The 17,736-nt window shown below is 46.6% G+C and overlaps 1 protein-coding gene across 1 annotated transcript in view; it reads left to right on the top strand.

Annotated features, from left to right (window-relative positions):
* BRINP3 (BMP/retinoic acid inducible neural specific 3) overlaps positions 1-17,736 on the top strand; it is a 302,264-nt gene that overhangs the window by 203,659 nt on the left and 80,869 nt on the right. The window contains exon 5 of the mRNA XM_056845184.1: positions 12,848-13,084. Coding sequence (XP_056701162.1) covers positions 12,848-13,084 — 237 coding nt within the window. The remainder of the gene's footprint in view (positions 1-12,847; positions 13,085-17,736) is intronic.

The raw sequence follows: 17,736 nt of genomic DNA, 5'->3' as shown, positions 1-17,736 counted from the left end.
GACCTGCACAGCCTCCAGGTCCACCAGATCCCCGGAGCCCAGAAAGTCTCCGTCACTGTCACCATCGAGGGCGCCCCATGCAAGATGGAGGTCGACTCCGGATTGGCGCTCTCCATCATTTCGGCGGATACTTTTCACAAATTGGCCGCCCGGACGACCCTTCCCAAGTTGCAACCATCGAAGGTCATCATCACTGACTACCAGCGCCGCCGGGTGCCGGTTCGCGCCGCCACCTACGCCACCACAAACAGTTCGAGAGCCGCCTTCGCCTCATCGTTGTGGAGGGTCCTCGCACTAGCCTCCTGGGACTCGAGTGGTTCCCCGCCTTGGGAATCGCTCTCACGGGAGTCAACCATATCAACATGGCCCAGCTCGACGCCATCTGGACCGAGTTTGAAGACTTCTGGAATGGGCCGCTGGGTTGCTACAAAGGCCCTCCCATCCAACTGCTCATCGACCCCACTGCCGCCCCCTCCCGCCTCAAGGCTCGCTGTGTCCCCTTGGCCCTCAAAGACAGGATCAACACGGAATTGGATCGCATCATCTCACAGGCGTCCTGGAGCCAGTCCCGAGCACACGATGGGAGACCCCAATAGTCACGCCGCTGAAGCCCAATGGCGACGTCTGGATCTGTGCGGACTATAAGTGCACCATAAACAAGGCCCTGCAGAACCACGCGTACCCAGTGCCCGTGGTAAGCCATCTCCTGGCCTTCCTCGCGGGTGGCCGGGTGTTCACCAAGCTCAACCTGGCACAGCATACCAGCAGCTGCCAGTTGACGCCGAATCCACAGATGCCCAGACCATCGTCATGCACCAAGGCGCCTTCAGAATCAAACGCCTGCAGTTCGGGGTCAGCACCGTGCCTGGCCTTTTTCAGAACTTAATGGAGGATCTCCTGAAGGGCCTTCCAGGCATCGTTCCCTACTTCGACGACATCCTGGTCGCAGCCAGCTCTGATGGGGAGCTCCTAGACCACGTCCGGGAGGTTCTCCGCAGGTTCCGGGTCGCTGGACTCACCATTAAACGCAAGAAGTGTCAGCTCAGCCTTCCCAAGGTAGAGTTCCTGGGCTACCAAATTGACGCTGACGGCATCCATCCGACCCCGGCTAAGGTTGCAGCTATCCACAAGGCCCCCCCACCCCAGTGCAAACAGGAGCTCCAGGCGTTTTGGGGACTATTGAACTTTTACCATGCCTTCCTGCCCAGCAAGGCGTCGGTAGCCGAGCCCCTCCACCGCCTGCTCTACAAGGCTACTCCGTGGTCTTGGGGCGCAGCCCACCAATGGGCCTTCTAGGCTGCCAAGGGCCTCCTTTCTGAGTCCAGCCTGCTTGTCCACTTCGGTGGTACTAACATGCGATGCCTCGCCCTACGGCATCGGCGCGGTCCTTAGCCACTGGATGCCTGACGGGCGAGAGGCCCCGATCACATTCTACTCCCGGACCCTATCGGCGGCGGAGCACAACTATGCCCAGATAGACCATGAGGCTCTCGCCGTCATAGCCAGCATTAAAAAGTTTCATGACTACATCTACGGCCGGCCATTCGAGATCATCACCGATCACAAGCTGCTCCTGGGCCTCTTCCTCCCAGATCGACAGACGCCTCAGATCCTGTCACCCCGAGTGCTCCGCTGGTCCATCTAGCTGAATGCGTATGATTTTTGCCTCACGCATCGTCCCGGGAAGTCAATTGGCCACGGAGATGCCCTCAGCCACCTGCTGCTGGAGGACTCCGACCCTGACCCCAACTCTTCCCCGGCATTCAACATGATGCTCATCAAGACCCTGCCGGAACCGTCCCTGCACGCCTCGGATGTCACCACCCACACTGCGAAGGATCGCACCCTCGCCCGTGTCCATAAGTGGGTGGGGAAGGGGTGGCCTGCAGCTCAACCAGGGGAGGAGTTCAAACCGTTTGCAACCCAGAAGCACGAACTCTCGCTCCACAAGGGGTGCCTGCTGTGGGGAAGCTGCTTCATTGTCCCACTAAAGCTCCGCTCCAGAGTCTTGGAAGCATTACACGAAAGCCACCTGGGCATCGTCCACATGAAGGCGCTAGCTCACAGCTACGTCTGATGGCCGGGCATCGACGCCGAAATCGAAGCATGGGTAAGCCGTTGCCAGCCCTGCCAGGAGTCATGCCCTGAGATGCCGCACGCTCCAGTCCAGCGATGGGAGTCCATGCATGCCCCCTGGTCCCGCATCCACATAGACTTCGCAGGGCCGTTTCAAGGCAAGACTCTTCTGGTTGTTGTGGATTCTTTCTCCAAATGGCTGGAAGTCATGGCTGTGACTTCTGTGATGTCGCAGACCATCATCTGGAAGCTGCGCTGGCTCTTCGCCACCCACGGCCTTCCGGACACCATCGTCTCCGACAACGGGGCCCAGTTCACGTCTGTGGAGTTCCAGGAGTTTATGGCAAAGAACCTGATACGCCTTGTCACCTCAGCTCCCTTCCATCCCTCCACCAACGGCCAAGCGGAGCGGATGGTTTGCACAACTAAGAACGCACTATGGCGAATTATCCATGGGGACTGGGATGCACAGCTGGCGAACTTCTTGCTAGTCCAACATATCACCCCCCACTCCGCAACGGGCCGATGCCCAGCAGAACTGCTAATGGGGCACTGGCCGAAAGGACTTCTCAACCGCTTGCACCCGGACCTGGCACCAGAGAAGCCCAGCCGACTCTGCCCCACAGTCCCAGGAACCGTGGAGCAGGAAGACCTGGTTTACGCCCGGAACTACAGCACAGGCCTGGCCTGGATTCCAGCCACGGTCCAGGAAGCAACCACCCCGGACGGGGAAGTCTTGCGGTGACACATTGACCAGCTGCGCTGCTGCCCAGCCGACTTGCCCGGCCATGCCGCTACTCCAGAAACCGCACCGGACCCCAACACCGCAGACTCCGTGCCTGCTGCAACGGAATCCGCCGCATCCAATTGGCTGCTACCGACCAACCGAGGCCGCATCGCCCGGAGACAGAGCGGAGGCTGACCTCGCCACCAAGCTACATGACAGCCCCGCAGCTGCCGAGCAACCGGAAGCCCCCGTTCCAGCACCACACCGCTCACAGCGCACAAGATCACTGCCAAGCCACCTTAAGGACTATGTTTGTTCGTGTGTTGTCAGGACTTAGGGGGGAGGGGTGTTGTGTATGTATATAGTTAGGGGATATGCAGGAGAACACGGAGCTTGAGTCTTGGGCGAAGGCTCCAATCCCTGCTCATGTGATTGGCCAAAGCCAGCGCGTGCCATTGGCCCTAAGCCGGCATGCACCATTGGTACCCCAGGGTTGTTTCCCCCCTATCACGGATCGGGGGGGAGTGGCCGTGGGTGGCCAGAGGTGCATATAAGCAGGGCCATTTCTATGGTGTTCTCTAGTTCTGTTCTGTACTGCAATAAATGTGTTGTGTTGGAACTCCGTCTCGACCTCGTGTGTCCTCCCCACATGGACTTAACAGCAATAGTCAGGCAAAGTAGCTGAATGTGAACGACACAAAACCCACCCAAGAGTGATGCGAGGTCAGTTACAGAAATATTTGATGGAACCATGTAATTAAATGCCTTCCCACGACAATAGCAGCATATCTCCTAATGACGCTCCCTGAGATGCTGAAGTATTTGCAGGATTAAACTAAGTCTGCAAGCTGTCTGAAAATCCCATTTTGGGGTGACTCTGGTAACTGGCAATGAGAATTATCTTCCCATTGAACTGACATTCAAAATTCAAGATTCCCTCTCCACTTCCTTCCATAATAGGGCAGCCTATCGAGAATATCACATTATATGCCTGATATTTTTGGGCATGTAACAGTTTGATAGATGATCCTGTCATTTTCATTGAGGCTCATATCTCCACTGTGTTTATGGAAATTATTTGCCATTCAGAAGCTGTTCTCTCAGTGCTCGACATAATATTTGTCAGTAAAATGCTTAGGAAATTGGTTGTTACATCAATCACAGGCCTGTTTTGATACATGCCGTTGGATTCCCAGTCAAAGTCAAAAACACAGCACATGAGTTGCTTTTCATAAAACCATTTTAGAGTCAATGCAGTCTTGTTGAATAAAGAGTTCCACACTCCCTGAAGTTTTCTTTTCATTTATTCCAAATTATGTTTAAGTGACTGCCTAAATCACCAATGAAATTTACATGTTTTGACACACAAAGGAAGTTGGCTTTTGGCCGTGTTTTTCATTAACTGTTACCATGTGGCTTTGAAGCTTTACACAGCCATGGCTGGTGAGATGTTTTGCAGGTAGGAAACTACCTGTTGCTATTTCAGGATAACTTTAAAGGGCAATTCTAAGGAGGTCTACTCAGAAATAATTCCCATTGCATTCAGTTGAGCTTACTCACAGGCAAGCATTTTTAGAATTGTAATCTTATAGGTGGAATTCAAGATGGACCTGCCCTACTTAGCTATTCTACAGGGTATGGCCAATCTACCTTGACATTATTTTTGTGGACTCTCATTTAACCTTTGGCTTATGTTAGGTCAATTAAAAAAAACCTGAATGGCTCAGCACGTTAAATTTCAGGTGGTTTTTTTTTAAAAAAAACTTTATTTGACTGAAACAATTCTTGTTTTGTGCTTATGGCATCTTGTATTTGTCTGAATTGTGGCAGATTGATAGTAGCAGCGGCATATTGTTGGAGTTAATTGATTTTTGTGTTAGAATTCCATCCCTGGGGTGAGATCTTTAGCAGCACTGATTGGGAGGCAGTGGTGACGGGAGGGTGCCCCTCACACACCACTATGCAAGTACATGGCTATTTATTGGCTAGCAGTCTTCAGTATGGATGTGGGGCATTGTTGTTCACAGAGGCTGCTAGCTTGTCAGTAAGCACGTACTTGCATAGTGCAGAGAGTTGGCCCCTGCTTCTTAAGCTATCTCCCCAAAGTTGCTGGTAATAAGACAGGCTTTCCCCCTTTCCTGTTGATTGAAATGCAGCAGCTGCATGTATTCTGCCAATTGCCAGGTGACTGCCCGGAACCAACACCTAGAGGTAATGGGGGGCAGTCACTTCAAGTAAAAACTGGAAGAAACAAGGTGGATGCTCTAGCATTTTCCAAAATCTCTATGGTTTTACCATAAAGTTTTTGGGGAATGCTGGAGTATCCTCCGTGTCACTTCTGGTTTTTATCCGAAGTGACATAGGCATACCTGTGCAATGCCAGCATTCATGCCTTTCCATGTAACAAAACAGGATACTGGGAATCTGCTGCCCCCAGGCAGAATTAGTAGCTTTCTAGTATTTGTAGGCTTGCAGTTCATGTTGTATTAGTAATATGCTAGGAAATAGTACTTCCCCTTTTCTAAAAGTGCATGCTAGTTATTGTACTTTTAGAAAACCTAGTAGTCACATGTCTTTGTATTAGTTTACTGATTGGTCAGGCATAAGGCTCCAACTTGCCCAGGAAAAAGCGCCTTTTTTATTGTAAATGAGACTGGAGGAGCAGACAGGCATGATAATTCATTATCCTTTCTCGGATAGCTACAAAGGACTGCAGATGCCTTATATTCAGGTGTGAGTAACACTGAACTGTTTTGGATGTATGCAGATTGCAAAATAAAGAATGATTGAAAACCAGGTAGCTTCCAGTTGAACACTTATCTTGCGAAGGGTCTTAACTGCTAGCCCCTGGCCAGGAATAGGGAGGTTCCACTCTATAGCAGGAGGCCTGGTACCCTTCCCTACCCACCAAGTACTTCTGCCTTTCTAGTTCACAATATTTGTTATTACCCAAGCAATTTATATTCCATATCATATTGCAATGATACGCTGGTTATTGCAAATATTATTGCAAATCATATTGCAAATATACGCTGGTTACTGGAGCATACGAGAGAATTTCAGAAGAAAATCAGCTTGTGTTTCATAGATTACAGCAAAGCTTTTGACTGAGTGGATCATGAAAAGCTATGGCTGGTTTTAAAGGAAATGGGTATGCTACTGCATCTGATCGTTTTGATGCGCAACCTGTACTCTGGACAAGAGGCCACAGTTAGAACAGAATATGGAGAAACGAAATGGTTTCCAATTGGCAAAGGTGTCAGAAAAGGATGTATTTTCTCTCTCTGTCTCTTCAATCTATATGCAGAACATATAATTAGGAAAGTTGGATTAGATTTAGATGAAGGTGGAGTGAAAATTGGAGAGAGGAACATTAATAATTTGAAATATGCCGATGACACTACATTATTGGCAGAAAATAGGGCTGTTGAATTAAAAAAATTTCAGTATAGTTCGGATTCGGCTGAATTCGGCCCGTTTAGATTCGGGATATGCCGAAGTCCGAACTGCCCTGCTTCGGGTCCGTGCAATTCGGCAGGAATTCAAAGTTCGGAAAAAAAATTCGGCCAAATAAAGCCATTAAAAACAACCGTGCCTTTCCACAGCTCTGGGGGGGGCATCTTTTGGGGTAAAGGTCCCAAACTTTCAGAGGAGCTTCAAAGGACGCTTCTTGAAAGACCCCCCAAGTTTTGTAAAGATTGGGTCAGGGGGGGCTGAGATATGGGCCCCGAAAGGGGTCCCCCCACCCTTAATGTGTATCTCCGAGCAGAGCTTGCTGCCCACGCACAAAGCTCCCAGCCCCGAAAAACAGCTGAGAGCAAGGGCGGGGCAGGTGTGAAAAAATTTGCAAAGCAATACAACTGCAAAGCAACACAAGCACGCAATGCAACACCTTTGCAACAGTGCAAAGCAACACCTGACACCTGGGAGTTTGCAAACCATGGAAAGGGACAGAGGCAGCTAGCTATGCATAATGAGCAGGAAGGGGTGGAATTTCTCCTTTTGCATTGGACTTGGGACCAGGCAGATGTATTCTTTAAGTCACCATTTGAAAACCAGTTTTGAGCAAGCATCAAAATAACCTAACTGATCTTATGAATGAGGGAAAACCTGAAGACACAAAACTGAAGACCCCCCCCCCCACAAACCAGGGAGAGAGAGACTGGAGGGGGAACACACACCCCAGGCAGAACCAGCAAAAGCCCCCTTTGGCTCCCCCCCACCCAAAGAAACTGCTCCCTCCCCACACACACACAGACTCTGCTTCCCCCCACACACACACATACAGAAAGGAAAAATTATAGATTAAAGCCCCCAAAGGGGTCTTACTGTGGCTGTCTTCTGTTCCATCAGGAGGGGCTGGGAGGCTGGGTAATCCAATATGATTCCATTTGTATCCAATATGAGATCCATATGTATGCATCTCTCAAGGGTGATCCATTCATCCCAATAGGGAAAAGGGGAATATCTCGGGGGGGCCTGACCCAATGTTTACAAAACTTGGGTGGTCTCTTAAGAAGCCTTGTCTGAAGCTCCACTGAAAGTTTGGGGTCGGCACACCCAAAAATGCGCCCCCTGCAGCCACGGAAAGAGAGAAGGGGGGAGCCGATATTTCTGCCCCCACTGAAACCATCTTTACAAAACTTGGGTAGTCTCTTAAGAAGGATTGTCTGAAGCTATGCTGAAAGTTTGGGGGATGCACCCCCCAAAAAGCGCCCCCTGCAGCCATTGAAATGGAAAAGGGGGAGCGGAAAAAGGGGTGGAGCCCATATCTTGGGCCCCCCTGACCCAATGTTTACAAAACTTGGGGGCGTCTCTTAAGAAGGCTCATCTGAAGCTCCGTTGAAAGTTTGGGGTCTGTACCACCAAAAATGTGCCCCCTGCAGCCATGGAAAGAGAAAAGGGAGGGAGCCCATATCTCGGGACCCCCTGACCCAATGTTTACAAAACTTGGGTGGTCTCTTAAGAAGGCTTGTCTGAATCTCCGCTGAAAGTTTGGGGTCTGTACCCTCAAAAATGCACCCCCTGCAGCCACGGAAAGAAGCGAATGTGCACAAGCACCCCTCCCACACACACACAGGAGGATTTCCCCCCCTCTCTCTCTCTCTCCCCGGCTGGGCCGCACATCAGCTGATTCCTCCAGTATTCAATCCTGACTGATTGGCCAGAAGGAGACCCAGCTTGGCCACCGATTGGCCGGGGGAGGAGAATGCTGCTTACTGATGGTTATGCTGCTTACTGACGCCCCGAATTTGCCGGATTTATTCGTGAACTCCCGAACTCGCTGAATTCGGCTCCCCGGTTGCCCGCCAGTTTTGAGTTCAGTTCGTCCCGAACTAAAAACCGCCGAATCAAGGGAAATTCAGCTGATTTTCAGTTCGGGCCGAACCGAATCAACAGCCCTAGAAAATAGTGAAGATTTGAAACGACTACTGCTGAAAGTTAAAAGAGAAAGTGCCAAAGCAGGATTACAGCTGAACATCAAGAAAACAAAAGTAATGACTACAGGAGAATCACACAACTTTAAGGTTGACAATGAGGAAATTGAAATTGTTCAAGACTTTCTATTCCTTGGCTCCACCATCAACCAAAAGGGAGACTGCAGCCAAGAAATCAGAAGGCGATTGAGACTGGGAAGGGCAGCCATGAAGGAGCTAGAAAAGATTTTGAAGTGTAAGGATGTGTCACTGGCCACCAAGACTAGATTAATTCATGCCATCGTATTCCCTATTACTATGTATGGGTGTGAAAGCTGGACAGTGAAGAAAGCGGATAGGAAAAAAATAGATTCCTTTGAAATGTGGTGTTGGAGGGGATTCTGTGGATTGCCAAAAAAACAAATCAGTGGGTTATAGATCAAATCAAGCCTGAACTGACCCTAGAAGCTAAAATGACTAAACTGAGGCTATAGTATTTTGGACATGTCATGAGACGACAAGAGTCACTGGAAAAGACAGTCATGCTAGGAAAAGTTGAGGGCAGCAGGAAAAGAGGAAGACCCAACAAGAGATGGAGTGACTCAATAAAGGAAGCCACAGCCTTCCTTTATTTGCAAGATCTGAGCAAGGCTGTCAAAGATAGGACATTTTGGAGGACTTTCATTCATAGGGTTGCCATGAGTCGGAAGCGACTTGATGGCACTTAACACACACACACACACAAGCAATTTAGGCCTTACTTTCTTATTAGGAGAGTTGAAGGAAATAGGGTAGAAGTAGTATTCCTTTCCCATTGTGTACATTTATATATTTTATTTATTGGAACTTTTATAATCTACCAACCATGGGAGCCCACAAAACATAATATACTGCTTATCTGCTGTCAAATAGATTAGGCAGACTTTTAAAACATAGGAATCCAAAACATGTAACCAGAGATATTAATAGGATGAGTAGGGTTGCCATCCTCCAGGTACTAGCTGGAGATGTCCTGTTATTACAACTGATCTCCAGCTGATAGAGATCAGTTCACTTGGAGAAAATGGCTGCTTTGGCAATTGGACTCTATGGCATTGAAGTCCCTCCTCTCCCCAAATCCCACCCTCCTCAGGCTCTGCCCCAAAAACCTCCCGCTGGTGGCAAAGAGAGACCTGGCAACCCTAAAGATGAGTCTAATTGCTATGAAGATTGAGCCCAGCCTCCCTGGTTATTATTACAGCAAAAGCTCTATTAGGCCCATTTCAACCCCCGGGGAGGGGCAACTTTTTTTTCCAGCTAAGGAAATACTACCTAGATGCAATCTGGTGAGTCTTTCTTATCTAGAAGCATTGTTGGAATCACTGGAAAATGTGTGGAATTCAGTCTGTGCCTTTCCAATCCCAAATAGTAAAATCTACAATAAAATGATTTTTATATGCCTAGGTTAGATTCCTTTAATTACCTCACAGCATAAATATACTTTAGTATTCAGCAGGAGTTAAAAGCACCAGAATCAGATTCCACATAGCTGGCAAATCCTATCAACAAAGTAATGATTGTCACCTCTGCACACACCATGCGTGCAAATTACAAGACGATGCCCAACAGATTCTTACAATTATCAATCAGACTGTACTGCTGCCTGGGCTGCCCAGTAACCTCTCCTCCTGTTGTCGAGGAAAGAATTTTGTTTCCTCTTTGACAAGACTCATCTAGAAGATATATATGTATGTGATTAGGGTTGCCAGGTCCCTTTTTGCCACTGGTGGGAGGTTTTAGGGGCAGAGCCTGAGGAGGGCGGGGTTTGGGGGGAGACTTCAATGCCACAGGGTCCAAGTGCCAAAGTGGCATTTTCTCCAGGCGAACTGATCTCTATCGGCTGGAGATCAGTTGTAATAGCAGGAGATCTTCAGCTAGTACCTGGAGGTTGGCAACCCTATATGTGACATGGGTTGAGTTGGGGACTATTGAGTGACTCGTGTCACATGTATCTTCTAGAAGAGCCCTGGGAGCTTTTCTGACTGCAGTCCCTGTCCCTTACAGCAGAAAATGAAAGGAAAACATCACTCCATTCATTCATAAGGAACAAGGAAAAGGCAATAGAGGGAAATATTGGAGGTGGGGAATGGAATACAACTGTGCCAGACACGAGACCATATTCTCTTCAGAATCTGGGTGGAGAGGGGGCAATTGTGTTTCCCCGATAAGCCTAGTGTCCTCAGAATTCTGCTGCCTTTGCAGCCATCCACCTCCACTGCCTGGGTTGTGCGGGTCTATCCAACTGGATAGACGTGAAAACACATTGTACACACAACTCAAACAAGAGAATTGCTTATTCACAATAATATAATTGAATAAGCAGCAACTGTCAGCAAGCAAGCAATTCCTTTTACTGTTTTTCATCTTATGCTTCCACAAATAAGGAAGCATCCTTTTTTCCCCATGAAAACAAATTGTGTGAATGGTCTTTCTTTGTGGTTCAGTTGTTTGGCTTATTAAGACCAATAGTCTTATTATTAAAAGAGGTAATTAAAAGGTCCAGATTTTTTTTAATTCAGCAGACCTTCTCACAATGCAAGGGTGAAATATATTTGAATGTTCCTCTCACCAACATTGACCTGGTGAGACATCAGCACAATACAAAAACATGGTTTATTTTACCTGTGGTTATTTTGTAATCCAGGATTCAACTTGCAGATATTCTGTCTGTGGTGGATTTTCCTGCTGAATACTTTCAAAAGTGTATCTTGACTGCTAGGATCATGACTGCAGTTCTGCTGCATACAAGAAAGCCATTATATAACTGTGTCTCAATAACTCCTGACACTCCACAGTTAATTTTTGAAACTGTCTACCTTTTTTTGGCTGACCTCACAAAAAAAAAACATGCTTCACCTAAAAAGCACCATTGATTTGGGTTGATATGTGATTTGGTTTGATACAAGGTTGACTACTGTCAACTGGTAGCAAGCCATTAACTCACTGCTGCAGTCTTCTTTTTAAATGTTGTTATCTTTCAATTGCAACCCCCAAACAGGAAGAAATAAAAATATAACAAAATATAACAACAATGGTGGCAAGTCTACAAATAAGCATCTGTAAAAGGTTTCAAAATATCTAAAAATGTCTGCGTGCAATTCTTGTGTCTATACCATGTGTTCAAATGTTGATAAGGTTATACGGTCCTCAATCCATTGGATTACTGGAGGTTGGCATGTATCTCTCCAGTGTTGTAATAGAAGTCTTTTAGCAACAATATGGAGTATGGGGGAGTCCATTTTTGTTGACCATCAGTTAACCTCCAGGAGACATAAGAACATAAGAAAAGCCATTCTGGATCAGACCAAGGCCCATCAAGTCCAGCAGTCTGTTCACACAGTAGCCAACCAGGTGCCTCTAGGAAGCCTACAAACAGGATGACTGCAGCACCATCCTGCCTGTATTTCACAGCACCTAATATAATAGGCATGCTCATCTGATGCTAGAGAGAATAGATGTGCATCATGACTAATATTAATTTTGACTAGTAGCCATGAATAGCCCTCTCCTCCACAAACATGTCCACTCCACTCTTAAAGCGTTTCAAGTTGGCAGCCATCACCACACCCTGGGGCAGGGAGTTCCACAATTTAACTATGTGTTTTGTGAAGAAATACTTCTTTTTATCTGTTTTTAATCTCTCACCCTCCAGCTTCAGCAGATGTCCCTGTGTTCTAGAGAACATAATGTGTTCTAGAGAATGTAATGAGAGAGGGAGAAAAGCTTCTCCCTGTCCACTGTCTCCATACCTTGCATAATTTTATAGCCCTCTATCATATCTCCTCAAGCTAACAGTACTCACTTCAGTATCTGACTTGGGTACCCTTCACCCAAAGACCCAGTAGCATGGGAACTGCTTCTTCATGCTGCAATGCTATGATTCTAGGAAGTGTGTGTGGATCAAACAAATGTGTAGGTGAGATTAACGACTTGGGTGTGTTCTACACTCTCAGCATCCCAGAGAGAGGTAGGATGCCATCCATCTGGGAATGCCCAGAAGATCAGTTCCTTCTACACCCTGATATCTAATAGGCTAAAGCTGCCCCCCATGTAGGGTTGCCAACCTCCAGGTACTAGCTGGAGATGTCCTGCTATTACAACTGATTTCCAGCCGGTAGACATCAGTTCACCTGGAGAAAATGCCCCCTTTGGCAATTGGACTCTATGGCATTGAAGTCCCTCCCCTCCCCAAACCCCGCCCTCCTCAGGCTCTGCCCCAGAAACCTCTCGCTAATGGCAAAGAGGGACCTGGCAACCCTATCCCTATGAGAGTAGAAAAATCTGCACAGTGAGGCCAGCCATGGCTACAATTAGGCTTCTGCAGTTCTGAGGTTTGCAGAAAAATCTGATTGAAAAAAAAAAGCTGGGGGAGGGGTAAAATTTTGTAAATTGCAAAAGACCAGGCCATTTTTTCTCTCATAGGTATGTGTGGGCAGCAGGAGTTGTACCAAAAATGTGGGCTAGTGACTTCTGTACATTTATTTGCAAGGTTGTTTTACGTGTATCATCAGGATTATAACAATGGTTTGGAGGAAACCATAAGACGTAGTACAATTGTTTCCTGTTTTTTCCCCCCACCACTCTCAAGGTCTTCAGCTCATCCTGCCTGAATATTTGCAAGAGCGGTTCGTGCAGGCAGCCCTGAGCTATATTGCCTGCAATTCAGAGGGGGAATTTATCTGCAAGGACAACGATTGCTGGTGTCAGTGTGCCCCCAAATTCCCAGAATGCAACTGTCCATACATGGATATTCAAGCTATGGAGGAGAACTTGTTTCGCATAAGTGAGACCTGGAATGCTTACAACAGCGAGTTTGAAGACTCAGGTGAGACATTTATATAACTTTTTATACCAGTGTGTGGGATACCTCCTACAGTTACCATCTGCTAAATAAGGAGCCTTGTTCCAGTGGAGGACAACCTGTTCCTTGCTTTAGTAAGAGTCAGAGCGATGCTGTGGTTGGAATCTTAGGCTCTAGGAGACTGGGGTTCTAATCCCCACCCTGCTATGAAGCTACGGTAACCTAAGGGTTAATCTGCTCTGCAGCAGATATATCAGACGGTTGCGGGCAGGGTTAAAACATTATTAACCTGAGTTTTACCAGAAGGCTGTGTCTGGTCTCCGTTCTGAATATCCCTTGCAAGCGAAGCCCCCTTTACAACAGAAGCTCAGTGGATGACCTTGCTCAAGCCAGTCACTTTCTCAGCCTAACTCACCTCAAAGGTTTCTTGTGAGTATAAAATGTGGACGGGAGTACTATGTACACTGCTCTGAGCTCCTTGGAGTAAGGGCAGGATACAATGTATGAGAGAGAGAGAGAGTGTCATGATACCACTTAGTATTTCTCCCCCCCTTTTTTTACCTTGTTTACACATCAGATTTATTTCTCCCCCCCCTTTTTTATTGTGTATGGGGTACAGGAAAGAAAAAAGGGAGGGGTAAACAATTCATCTACACATTAATATATATTCTTATTGGTCCTTGCAGTACATATATATATTAAAAAAAAACAATTCAGGAAAGATAAGATGTTAGAATATGCAAATATGGCTAAAATGACTTTTATGATGAACCCGACAGATAATGAGTCCCAAGACCAGTTTACTGAGAAATGGCAAACATTTTATACCTATATATCAAGTAATGCTTAGATTGATTTCTTTTTCTATCTCTCTTAGCAATAATATCCTAGTAAAACCACTATGAGATTTTAAACAATATAACCAGATATGATAAGATAAGCTTAGTATTTCTGTTGCTAACACACCTCTGCAAATTCAAAGTTGTTTCATTGAATTTTGGATAACGATGATGCACTCAGTGAGCTGTGCACTGGTAATAATGCATGGCAAACACTGTGGGGGGTTTTTTGTGGGGGGGAATTGAGGTTGCATTATTTTAGCTCATGCTGGATCCATTCTGGATTGAGCTCCCCCAGCCCGTTGAGAGTAGAGGTGGATTTCAAATAGTCTCTTGGCTCTTGAAAATAGCTGCATAGATCCTGGAATGTTTGAGAAATGTAGTCTCTCTCTCTCTCTCTGATTTCTAGTACCATAGAGAATGGGAAGTGGGGGAGAAGTGGATACTGGCATATAAAGAACTACTTCTGCCATTCTTTAGTTTATCAGTTTCATGACCAGCTGCCTGGCCATATGGTAGGGGAAAAAAACAAGAAACACTGATCAGACCTGGGGAGAAACAGCAAAAGAAATGGGAAGATGTGGGGGAGGCATGTGGATGGGAAATATGGGGAAAAAAATGTTTGGCAGGAAATGTGACTATAACTGAGAGGGCTGGGATGACAGGAATTGCAGATATAGATTAAGAATCGTGTAACAGAAAAGTGAAATTAAGAGGAAGTGGCAAAAGACTTAGTATACTTTGGATTATCTTTTGTCATAAGAACATAAGAAAGGCCCTGCTGGATCAGACCAGGGCCCATCAAGTCCAGCAGTCTGTTCCCACAGTGGCCAACCAGGTGCCTCTAGGAAGCCACAAACAAGACGACTGCAGCAGCACCATCCTGCCTGTGTTCCACCGCACCCAAAATAATAGGCATGCTCCTCTGATACTACGCTGATACTAATAATAGGCATATTCCTCTTATACTCTGTGTAAAGCCCATGCAAAGGGTTACTCTCAGGGCGGGTTGACATTGCATCCTTACATGGGGGTTCTGTGCTCGATGAGTGATGGGAACCAAGCTCCACATGTAGAATTTCATGTGGGATTCAAGGTCACTTGTGTGAGTGCTGGGTTTCTGGGCACTAGTTAGAAATGGAACTACTCTGTTTCATGCACTTTTCTATATTGAGAAAACCCATACTTTCACTTATTACAAGGGAGATTAACATGATTATAATCTTGCTTCTGGCAATGCTCAGTTTTCTTCTTTGTTGTCTTCTTTGTACCGCACTGATACACAATGTTAGTGTTTAAGAATAAAAGATGAAGTCAAATGGCAAAAGCTTAACTGCTTTTCTCTGAGGGTTGCTGGTTTGAAGTTGCCTTTTCTTTACTTCTGCCTTGCTTCATGTATAACTCTGTTGCATGGCTTGCAGCAATTATAGTGATTTTGGGAGGCCAAGAGGGGCAATTAATGTATAGTGCCCCCACCTGGAATAGAAATAACAATAAGGGTGCAGTTGGGTGGGGCCTTTGACAGAAGGGGACAAAATTCTGGGGGCCCTTGTCACCCTGGCAGCCCATGGAACCAGTAGGGTTGCCAACCTCCAGGTGGTGGCTGGAGATCTCCAGTTGTAATAGAACTGATCTCCAGCCGATAGAGATCAGTTCTCCGGGAGAAAAATGGCCGCTTTGGCAATTGGACTCTGTGGCATTGAAGTCCCTCCCCTCTCCAAATCCTGCCCTCCTCAGGCTCTGCCCCCCAAATCTCCAGGTATTTCCCAACCCGGTGCTGGCAACACTAGGAACCAGATAAGTCATATGGTTTCATATGAGGTTAGGGTTGAGTCTGGATAGTATGAGAGATGCCCAAATGAAATACTTGCCTGGGAGGTCATGGCAGGGTTGCCAATCTCCAGATGGGGCTAGGGATCTCCCAAAATTATAACTGATCTCTAGACTACAGGGATCAGTTCCTCTGGAGACTATGGCAGTTTTGTAGGGTGAACTCTATGGTATTATATCCCTCATGAGCTCCCTTCCCTCCCCAAACTCCTCCCTCCCCAGGCTCTGCCTAAAAATCTCCAGGAATTTCCCAACCCAGAGTTGGCAACTCTAGGTCCAGGTGCCTTTCAGTAACCTTGGTATCAGGCCTTTCGTTCAAGTCCTGGGGTAGTTTTGCCCGAAATGAAATTCATAGAAATCTACACAGGCAAAAGAATTTCAACAAGGCGTGTGAAATTTCCTATCCTTAGACTCACACCTTCTGAGATGAATTGGGTGTGAGTATAAAAGCTTTGGGATCAGAACAAGCAAGCGAAAACAAGCTACTGCACAGCTCCATCAGAAAAAATGAAAGATGTGGGTGAAAGTAAACAAATGTTAGGAGGTTGCCGTAAGATGTGAGCAGAAGACGCAGCGCAGCCATATAGAATGGGGAAGTCCTTTTGAAATTGATTAATGACTGGAGCAGGTGACATTTCACCAAGGCTACCCGGGTAATTGTAATTTGCAGTGTTTTGCAGAAGGAGGGTTGGAAGCTGCATGAAAGAATCACCCCTCCCAATCTTCATCCCTGTCCAAATGCCTCCCCCATTGTTGTCCCAGCCCTTCAACTTGCTTCATTGTGTTCTAGACCCAGCATTCCTGTTGACAGAGGCAACAAGGTATATAAAATGTTTCCACTCAGGGTGCAGTAATAGCATACATAGAGACAGCAGAAGATGACCATGTGAAAGAAGGAATGAACCAGGGGAGCAGGATTTGATCATTGTAAGTCATCATTGTTAGTCCACGCCAATCCTCTGCTGAATGAAGGTCTCCTCCGGCTGTCTCCTTTTTGCCCTTTCCAGGCTTGCATCTTGAAGGGAGCAACCTTTAAATACCTTGCGAGCTAACCACACTAGACTATTATGACCTTTAAGGCTACGGTATACCGCTAAGGGAACTTATCATGCCCTCACTCCCCATGCTTGTTTACAAGCCCTCTTCGCCAAGGCTATGGAAAGGATTTGACAGGGGGCTGAAAGAGACAGATTTTTGCCTGCAGTTACACATCCATACCTATTACTCTTTGTTGAGTAGTTGTCCATTATTCCTACATTATACTGAGCAGAATGTTCTCTCTCTCTCTCTCTCTTGTAAATATAAGAAATGTTTTGGAGGATTTTCTGCAGAGAGAGAAGGGGAGAAAGGGTGGGCCGGCATTTCTGAGCTATCCATCACTTCCATTGTACTCCAGTAGTTTACAAATGAGAGAACAAGCCTTCTTTTGTTATCCTTTCTCCCCCACAATAAATGTCACCTTTAAAACTTGTCTGAAGACCTCTCTTGGTTTCATATAAAGCCTAAACCACTATATTGTCTTGAGTCAGATGCATCACCTTCCACACACAACAGGGGCCCCTTCCTGACTGAACCCAAATGACAGTCAGGCCTGGTTCTTGGAACTCATGGTTAATGCACATTACTCAAACAGTTAATGGAGAGCAGAGGAATGAATGTAGAGTATGTATGCAGTGAAGCAGTCATGAGATTGCATCACCATACACACAACTTGCAATCACTTTACATGTTACTGGGCTACTAATTAGGCCGAATATGGCTAAGGGTGTAGGGTGACTGGTTAAGTTACTGAGGCTCCAGAAAACTTTTTTTGCTGAATTGTGGATCAGAAACAAACATCTTCAAGTACTTGAAGGGCTGTCATATAGAGGGTTGTTTTCTGTTGCTCAAGAAGGTCAGACCAGAACCAACGGGTTGAAATTAAATCAAAAGAGTTTCCATCTAGACATTAGGAAGAATTTTCTAACAGTTAGAGCGGTTCCTCAGTGGAACAGGCTTCCTCGGGAG

The sequence above is a fragment of the Euleptes europaea genome, chromosome 2 (assembly GCF_029931775.1).
Source record: "Euleptes europaea isolate rEulEur1 chromosome 2, rEulEur1.hap1, whole genome shotgun sequence".
NCBI lineage: Eukaryota > Metazoa > Chordata > Lepidosauria > Squamata > Sphaerodactylidae > Euleptes > Euleptes europaea.
This window is presented reverse-complemented; position numbering and strand designations above follow the sequence as displayed.